This window comes from Aulonocara sp. 'chitande type north' Nkhata Bay, linkage group LG19 (genome assembly GCF_057382095.1).
Source record: "Aulonocara sp. 'chitande type north' Nkhata Bay isolate Kocher_YH1m ecotype deep benthic linkage group LG19, A_spYH_male_GT1.1, whole genome shotgun sequence".
NCBI classification, from domain to species: domain Eukaryota; kingdom Metazoa; phylum Chordata; class Actinopteri; order Cichliformes; family Cichlidae; genus Aulonocara; species Aulonocara sp. 'chitande type north' Nkhata Bay.
In genome coordinates this window covers 9,720,822-9,730,335 of record NC_141362.1, presented here as the reverse complement: position 1 = coordinate 9,730,335, position 9,514 = coordinate 9,720,822, and the positions used below count along the sequence as shown (strand labels likewise).

At 54.9% G+C, this 9,514-nt stretch overlaps 1 protein-coding gene across 1 annotated transcript; it reads left to right on the top strand.

Moving 5' to 3' along the window:
• The first annotated feature begins 878 nt into the window (after positions 1–878).
• LOC147306481 (uncharacterized) lies at positions 879–8,773 on the top strand. Its single transcript, XM_086274761.1, has 2 exons — positions 879–7,514; positions 7,594–8,773. The coding sequence occupies exon 1, from the start codon at positions 1,729–1,731 to the stop codon at positions 6,055–6,057; it is 4,329 nt and encodes a 1,442-aa protein (XP_086130887.1). The 5' UTR covers positions 879–1,728; the 3' UTR covers positions 6,058–7,514; positions 7,594–8,773.
• Positions 8,774–9,514: the final 741 nt, after the last annotated feature.

Here is a 9,514-nt window from a genome sequence, read left to right as displayed (position 1 = left end):
ATAGTCACCTGCACACACAGATATCCCCCTAAAATAGCTAAAACTAAAAACAAACTAAAAACTACTTCCAAAAACATTCAGCTTTGATATTAATGAGTTTTTTGGGTTCATTGAGAACATGGTTGTTGTTCAATAATAAAATTATTCCTCAAAAATACAACTTGCCTAATAATTCTGCACTCCCTGTATGGACTAAAGCTGGATCTCAAATCATGCGGCAGTTTTTCAAGCAACCTTGACACATGGGACCCAAATTCCTGCTCCACAGTTCCTTTCCTTCCTAATTGTGCAAGCATGCTGACCAGGGAGCGTACCTTTAGTGCAAACATCCTTAGGTTGCTCGAAGGACCACTTGTTATAGTGGACGCCCTGGACCACTATCTCTGAAACGTGATTCGGTACTGTTCCCTGGTAATAATGTCCAGTCAGAGACGGGGAATGATGTCAGAGTGGAAGAACTTTATTTGCCACGAGCCCACATCGAACACACACTATTGCCTAATAATTCTGCGCTCCCTGTAGTGTAAAATTAAATCGCCAACATGACTCATAGCTTGATTCTGGTTTGATTCCTGTTAAGGAAAATACTGAGAAACAGAAATAATCTGGGAAAGAATAAAGAGTTATCACAGCAGACACAAGAGCAGTAGGTGAGATGAGGTGACACACACACAGCAGGAAACACCACATAAATACAAGCAAGTACTTTTCTGAAACAGTTCTTTAGTTTCCACCTGAATAAACAGAAATTTTTGGGGATATATTGTGCTCTCAGGTTCTGCAGGCAGTGAATGCTAAACTTAAGTAGCATTACCCTGAGAGTGAAGAACGTGTAAGATTATACTCACTGATGACGGCCCATCAGAATCACTCAACGAAGTGATCAGAGAACACTGTGTTTGTGGGAGGGAGTGAAAAAGCTCCCACCCTTGAGAAGATCAGCCCTCACATCTTCTTTGATGACCACAAGAATCATATTAATGCTGCATTGGAGGCGTCCACAGTGGCAAAACAGAAGATAGTCATCGGAAGCGAGTCAGTTCATGTTCTCCAAATTGCCTGGTGTTGAAGGTTTTGTGATTTCAGCATTTAAAAGTGGTGTTAAAGAAAAACTGTGATATATCATTTATTGTGTCTTAACTCATCCTCAGTCAAAAGCAATTGAATTGTGTCTAGCACATGTTGAAGGACCATCGTAATCAGAGGGACGTGTCCTTAATCACGTCACAGCAAAAATGAGTGTAACACATTATACTGCATAGGACTTATGTTTAATATACTTTTTATAGAAAGAGTCAGCCAGCCTTTCTTAAGTCTTTAAACTCATTCGAAGTGTCCAATTATACAATTAGAAAATAAAAGGACTGTAACCCGGGAGTGTGATTATCAAAAAGTACATTGTGGCGGAGGCGTGGCCCCGGGCGCAGCTGCAGGGGAGGAGTGGAGCGGAAGGCTCAACGGGGCGGCGCCGCGAGGCTGGTAAGAACAGCTGATATTGTTTATGGACTAATGATGGTCTCCCTCCGCTGTGTTTATAGTGAGACGAGGAGGAGCGGCCAAGGGAGATCAGCTGGGCTCGAGCTGTCAGACGGTGCGACTGAGTCAGCTGTCAAAATACAAATACATCAATAAACGTGGAAGTTGGCTATACCTGCCTGTGTGTGCGTGTGTCTGTGCTGGGTGTACTCTACAAGTGGTGCCGAAACCCAGGACAGTGCCGGTGGGGAAATGTCCGACCCACAGGCCACGCCACCCGCCCAGCCTCTGCAATTCTTGGCGCAGATGCTGGCGGAGATGGCGACGATGAGCCGGGATCAGGCGGCCGACCAGCGTGCCCACCTGGCCGCGCTGCGGGAGCAGACGGACCGACAGACGCAAGTTCTGGAACGGCTGGTCGGGGCCGCTGCCACGCCGAAGCCCTCGCCGCTGTCGGTGTCGGTGCCCCGGATGGGGGACGGGGACGACCCACAAGTTTTTTTGGAGACCTTCCGTGCCACGGCGGAGGCTTGCCAATGGCCGCGGGAGGAGTGGGCTCCGCGGCTGCTCCCCCTGCTGTCTGGGGAGGCACAAACAGCGGCCCTGAGTCTGCCTCCGGCGTCGAGGAGCAGCTTCCCGGACGTGAGCCGGGCGGTGGTGGACAGGCTGGGGCTCACCGCCGAAGACCATCGCCGGCGGTTCCGGGCCTGTCGGCTGGCTACAACGGACCGACCATTCGCCTGGGCCCGGCAGCTGCGCGATGCGGCGGTGCGCTGGCTGCAACCAGGAGCATCGGAGGGCGAGACGAAGCTGGTGGACAAGGTGGTGCTGGAGCAGTTCACGGAGGGATTGCCAGCGGAGACGGCGAGATGGGTCCGGTGCCACCGGCCCGCAAGCCTGGAGGTAGCGGTGACGCTAGCGGAAGACCACCTTGCCGCTGGAGCAGGGGAACCCGGGGACGCCGGACGGAGGCCGAACAAACAGGCCCCAGTGCCGGCCCCGAGACGCCGTGTGCCGGCACCAGGGCAGGCAGAGCGGCTGCCGGCGCTGAGCCCCACTAACCCTTTCGCGGCGTTGGTGCCGTCCAGGGCAGCCGAGCCAAGTGGAGCCGCCCCCGAGCCACGGAGAGCAGCACAGACGCCGGGGCCGGAGTGTTGGAAGTGCGGGCAGCCGGGGCACCTGAGGAGGGATTGTCCGCTTATGGAAGTGGGGCAGGTGTTTCGTGTTGCTGGCGCCCCAGCACCCTCCCCCGGTCCAGGAGGGACATACAGTATTCCGGTAAGGACTCGAGGGGGTATACGCCAGGCGTTGGTGGACACGGGCTGCACGCAGACCCTCGTACACCAAAGCTTGGTTCGCCCCGGGGCATTGCTGGAGGCAGAATGGGTGGAGGTGAGGTGTGTGCATGGTGACGTTCACAGGTATCCCATAGTGCCGCTGTTATTAAAGTATAAGGGCAAAATGCATAGAGTAACGGCGGCGGTTAGCCCGCGCCTGTCGCACCCCCTGATTCTGGGTACCAATTGGCCGGGGTTTCATCAGCTACTGGGGCAGTACGCGGGGGTGCGATCACGACCGAAAGCGGGGTGTAGCGTGTGCGCGGCATTCAGCGGTGACGCGGGGTCGTCCGACACCGACTCCGGGGGGGAGGAGCCGGCGGGTCCCTCACGGGACGTCCCGCCGGCCCCGGAAGTGTCCCCCATGGGTGATTTCCCACTGGAGCAGTCTCGTGACGGCACCCTACGCTCAGCCTTTGACCAAGTGATGGCTATTGATGGTCACGTGGTGCGCCCTGAGGCCGCGCAGACCTACCCGCGTTTCGTCTTATTAAACGACCGGTTATATCGAGTGAGTCGTGACACTCAGACCGAGGAAACACACACCCAGTTGTTGGTGCCGCAGGGCCGCCGGGAAACGCTTTTCCAGGCGGCCCACTATAACCCCATGGCAGGGCATATGGGCTACGAGAAAACTCTGGAGCGAATAACGGCCCGATTTTATTGGCCGGGCATCCGAGCGGATGTGCGCCGCTGGTGCGCGTCCTGCCCGGACTGCCAACTTGTTAACCAGCCGGCCATACCGAAGGCGCCGCTGCGCCCTCTCCCCCTCATTGAGGTCCCGTTTGAGCGCATCGGCATGGACCTCATCGGGCCGTTTCACCGGAGTGCACGCGGCTACCGCTTTGTGTTAGTCCTGGTGGATTACGCAACGCGGTACCCGGAAGCAGTTCCGCTGCGCACCATCTCTGCAAAGAGTGTGGCGCAGGCACTGTTTCAGGTCATCTCCCGAGTCGGAATCCCGAAAGAGATACTGACTGACCAGGGCACGTCGTTTATGTCTCGTACACTGCGGGAACTGTACGAATTACTGGGCATTAAATCTATTCGGACCAGCGTCTACCACCCTCAGACTGACGGGCTGGTGGAGCGGCTGAATAAGACTTTAAAGTCCATGATTCGGAAGTTCATTAACGAGGATGAACGCAATTGGGATCACTGGCTAGACCCTCTGTTATTCGCAGTGCGGGAGGTGCCCCAGGCCTCCACGGGATTTTCTCCCTTTGAACTGCTGTTCGGCAGGAGGCCACGTGGGGTGCTCGACCTGATTAAAGAAAGCTGGGAGGACGGTCCGAGCCCCGCCAAAAATGAGATTCAGTACGTGTTGGACCTGAGAGCAAAACTCCACACTTTGGGGAGGTTGTCACGGGAGAATTTGCTCCAGGCTCAGCAGCGTCAGCAACGCCTGTATGACAGAGGGGCTAGGCTCAGGCAATTCTCACCGGGAGATAAAGTGCTTGTGTTACTCCCTACTTCCAGCTCGAAGTTGCTCGCCAAGTGGCAAGGACCCTTTGTGGTCACACGGCGAGTCGGGGACGTGGACTATGAGGTCGCTCGGTCGGACAGGGGAGGAGCCACGCAGATTTATCACCTCAATCTCCTCAAACTGTGGCGAGAGGTTGAAACCGCTTCTCTGGTGAGCCTGGTGAAGGAGAGAGATGAGTTGGGGCCGGAGGTGCCAAATTCTATCATTCCCGCCTCCCTCCCTTGTGATGACCATCTCACACAGGCCCAGAGAGTGGATGTTGTCGCGTTGCAACAGCGTTTTGCGGACGTGTTCTCCCCCCTGCCCGGCCGGACGTCCCTCATCGAGCACCATTTCGTGACGCAGCCCGGCGTGACGGTGCGTTCACGGCCCTACAGGCTCCCGGAGCACAAGCGAAAAATCGTGCAGAGGGAATTGGCGGAAATGCTGAGGATGGGAGTAATAGAAGAGTCGCACAGCGCCTGGTGTAGCCCCATCGTTCTGGTGGCGAAGAAGGATGGGTCTATACGGTTCTGTGTCGACTATCGCAGGGTGAACGAAGTGTCACGCTTTGATGCCTACCCCATGCCTCGGGTCGACGAGCTCCTGGACCGGTTAGGCACGGCCCGCTTTTTCACGACACTGGACTTAACCAAGGGCTATTGGCAGATTCCCTTGTCTGCCGAGGCCAGGGAGAAAACGGCCTTCTCCACTCCGTACGGTTTGTACCAGTTCGTGACACTTCCGTTTGGCCTGTTCGGGGCCCCGGCCACTTTCCAGCGTCTCATGGACCGGGTACTGCGTCCGCACGCAGCGTATGCTGCCGCCTACCTGGATGACGTGATCATCCACAGCGACACCTGGGCGGAGCATGTGCTGCGGGTGGCCGCGGTCCTGGAGTCCCTGAGGGGGGCGGGGCTCACGGCCAATCCGAAGAAGTGCGCGGTTGGACGGAGGGAGGTGCAGTATCTGGGGTACCACCTGGGGGGCGGGCAGGTGCGTCCACAGGTGGAGAAGACGGCGGCTATCGCATCCTGCCCGCGCCCCAGGACGAAAAAGGAGGTGAGACGGTTCTTGGGGTTGGCGGGTTACTATCGTCGCTTTGTGCCGGGGTTTGCGCAGCTAACCAGCCCCCTGACCGATCTCACTCGAAAGGGTGCCCCGGATCTGGTCCAGTGGACGGGGCCGTGCCAGGCGGCGTTTGTGCAGGTGAAAAAGGCTCTCTGTGGGGAGCCGCTGCTTCACACTCCTAACTTTTCCCTCCCTTTTGTTCTGCAGACTGACGCCTCGGACAGAGGGCTGGGAGCCGTTTTGTCCCAGCAGGTGAGGGGGGCCGACCGCCCTGTCCTGTTCATCAGCCGGAAGCTGGCGGAGCGCGAGCGCCGGTACAGCACTGTGGAGAAGGAGTGCCTGGCCATCCGGTGGGCGGTCGGCTCCCTGCGCTATTACCTCCTGGGACGCTCATTCACCCTCTGTTCGAACCACGCCCCGCTGCAGTGGCTCCACCGCATGAAGGATGCCAACGCCCGGATCACCCGGTGGTATCTGGCGTTGCAGCCCTTTAAGTTCAAGGTGATCCATAGGCCGGGGGCGCAGATGGCAGTGGCCGATTTCCTCTCTCGCTCGCGGGGGGGGGAGTTGGCTCGGCCGGACGGCTCCCCGGCCTCGAACGGGCGGTGGGGGTGTGTGGCGGAGGCGTGGCCCCGGGCGCAGCTGCAGGGGAGGAGTGGAGCGGAAGGCTCAACGGGGCGGCGCCGCGAGGCTGGTAAGAACAGCTGATATTGTTTATGGACTAATGATGGTCTCCCTCCGCTGTGTTTATAGTGAGACGAGGAGGAGCGGCCAAGGGAGATCAGCTGGGCTCGAGCTGTCAGACGGTGCGACTGAGTCAGCTGTCAAAATACAAATACATCAATAAACGTGGAAGTTGGCTATACCTGCCTGTGTGTGCGTGTGTCTGTGCTGGGTGTACTCTACATACATAAAGCTTCTTTTTTTTAAAACATCTCCGAGACTCTCAATCATCACTTCAAATGCCACATTACTCCAAAGGCAGAAAAGCTAAAGACTTGTTCAGCCTGTCTAACACTCCTTTAAAGCTCCATTCAGAACACTTGAGCCATTTTTTTTTTTTCAAAAGACTGTGTGATATAAACAGAGAAACAAGAATAGGAAAAAATGAGGAAACAGTCACAATCCAGTCTGGAGGTGAAAAGTGAAACTAACTAGTTGAGATGAGTTCTAATAAAAATCAGCCTTGTGGTGGTAAATGAGCCTGGACGACACAGGCCGGGTTGAGTCAAACGATGATTTTAATGTACACATGTGGCCGATGGACACTGTATGCAGACAGCATCAGATCTCAAAATGGTGGAGCATTGATCAAACTCTTATAGCCTCTAGTGGCCCCCCACCTAGTCATAAAAGCCTAAACATTCACATTCTTTCTCTCACACGGCGCCTAAGCTACAACCTTGGCTCCCTGTTTATCTGCTCCTGCTGAGATGGGGCAGTATGCTCTGTTCTCTTCTAATCAGACATCATAAAACAATATAATTCTTTCACAATAAATCAGCAGTCTAATGTAATGCAAATCAGTTTAACAAATGTAATAGTTATCACCTTCTTCTAATTCAGGAGAATAATGCAAACTAAAACTACATAATAATTCACAATCTTTAATCAGGGGTATAACATGGCATAAGGTAATATTATAATCCCACACACGGATACATTTTGAAATGAATATTTCTAACTTGATTGATCAGCTTATTGAGGACCAGCTCACTATGGGAAAACCAGACCATTGCAGCTATCAGTTGGGCCTGACTGGGTGCCCTATTTTCATCTTTTGTGGACTTGTTCCACTTCTCATCAGCGTGTCCTGGTTCCTCAACATCTGAGCGGACCTTGTTAATCCGGGCAACGTCGAAGCCGGCATGGCTGTGGTATGTTATGAGTTCATATTTATGTCTCTCGCTCATAAACATGGAGACAGACATGGAGAAAAACTGTCACGGTCCCCGTGCCTGCTCGGCTGGCCCTGTGTGGCTACATGTTATGTTTTGTCTTTTCTCTCTCTCCTCTCTCTCTGCTCGCTGCCTGGGCGGAGCTCATTGTGAGCTCCCGGCCTCCACCACCTGTAGGCAATCACCTGTGGCTCCTCACCCTGTTTGCTCCCGCTACTTAAGGCAGTGACTGAGAGCACCTCGCCGCTGGACTATTGAATAACGCTCGTCAGTGCTACTTTAGCCTCAGCCAGTTTTGAGCTCTATCCGTGAAAGTTCCGTGCTAACCCTTGTTCTCTGTATGCAGATTTCTCGTGTTTTGGTTTGGAGACTCTGGACGCTTTTCCCGACCCCGCTCTGCACCCCTGGGAACCCTGGCCCCCTTCTCCCTCACCTGTATATAGTGCACCTGGAGTGTGTAAATAAACCTGTTTTTCTGAGACTTCAGTCTGCGCCGAGTCCTCCCTGCTCCTCCGTGACAGAATAGTCCAGCCAACCATGGACTCAGCGGACTCTGCTTCCTCGGCCCCGGCCCCGATTACCTTGGAGGAGCTACTACACCGGCATGAGCAGATGTTAGTCCGGCTCAGTGGAGAGGTGGCCGCCTTGGCTCTGGCCGTCGCCCAACGAACACCACTAGAGGCGAGCCCCCCCGAGGCGAGCCCCCCGGAGCGCCCAGCCTCTGCCTCATCTCCTCAGTTAACATCAGGCTTTGCTGCAAGCGCTGCTGCACCACCTCTCTCCTCTGTGTCTTTGGATAAGCTGTTGCCCACACCTGAGGCATTCACGGGGGAGCTGGGGAAGTGCGCGGGGTTTTTGATGCAGTGCGCTATGCATTTTCGCCAATTGCCACATGTCTTTTCTAGCGATGAGGTCAAGATCGCCTATTTCGTTCAGCTGTTACGTGACCGTGCTTTGACCTGGGCGCAGGCTCAACTTCAAGCAAACCCTGTAATTACGTATGCTGACTTCCTTTCCAAGTTTAAGGCTGTGTTTGATAAGGGCTCCAGCACAGAAGCCGCCGGTCACCGCTTACTCAACCTTAAACAAGGTAAGCGCAGCATGGCTGATTATTCTGTTGATTTTTGGACCCTGGCAGCGCAAACAAAGTGGGGGCAGGAGGCATTAAGGACCACGTTACTAAACAACATCAATGACGACCTAAAGGACGAATTAATGATGCGTGAACTCCCTCAATCTCTGGAGGCTGTTATGTCGCTGTGTATTCAGGTGGATGATCGGCTGCGTGCGCGCCGGAGCGTGCGGAGGCACGCACCGCGGGAGCCGCGGGCAAAAAGAGACCCATCCCCCGAGTCACGAGGAGCCCGTGAGTACAGCGGGGGCGAGGAAGGAGAGCAGCCGATGCAGATAGGACGCTCCCGCCTTTCACCCGCGGAACGTCAGCGTCGGTTCTCCGCTGGTGAGTGCCTGTATTGCGGCCGTAAGGGTCACTTTATCGCCACCTGCCCGGCTCTGGCAAAAGAGCGCGCCCACCAGTAATGGAGAGGGTACTGGTGGGCGACCTGTCTGGTAAACACTCCCATCCACGTTTAACATTGCCCGCAAAGCTCATGATACAGACAGCGATTCACCCTCTTTCTGCATTAATAGACTCTGGTGCTGAGCAGAGCTTCATTGATATCTCACTAGCCACAAAGCTGAACGTTGCTACCACAGCTTTGCCTAATCCGCTCCGTGTGTCTGCCTTATCAGGCCAACGTTTGCCAGACATCACTCATATTACTGAACCCTTGTCTCTCACACTCTCCGGTAACCATACTGAAAGGATTAGCTTCTTCGTGTTCAAGACACCGTTTGCACCACTTGTGTTAGGTTACCCCTGGTTGGTGCAACATAACCCCCAGATAGACTGGAAGAAAGAGCGTGTTACGGGGTGGAGTGTGGAATGCCACATGAACTGTCTTAAAACTGCCACCCCCCCGGTCACTCGGCTAACCACAGTTGAGCCCACAGAGGAGTGCGATTTGTCCGCTGTTCCCTTTGTCTATCACGACCTGGCAGCAGTATTCAGCAAGGACAAAGCAAAAATGCTCCCCCCCCACAGGCCCTACGACTGTGCCATTGACCTCCTCCCGGGGGCGCCGCTTCCCTCTGGCCGCTTGTATAGTCTCACCCAACCTGAGAGAGAGACAATGGAGAAATACATCACCGACTCGCTGGCCGCGGGCATTATGCGGTCCTCTTCTTCTCCTGTGGGTGCGGGGTTT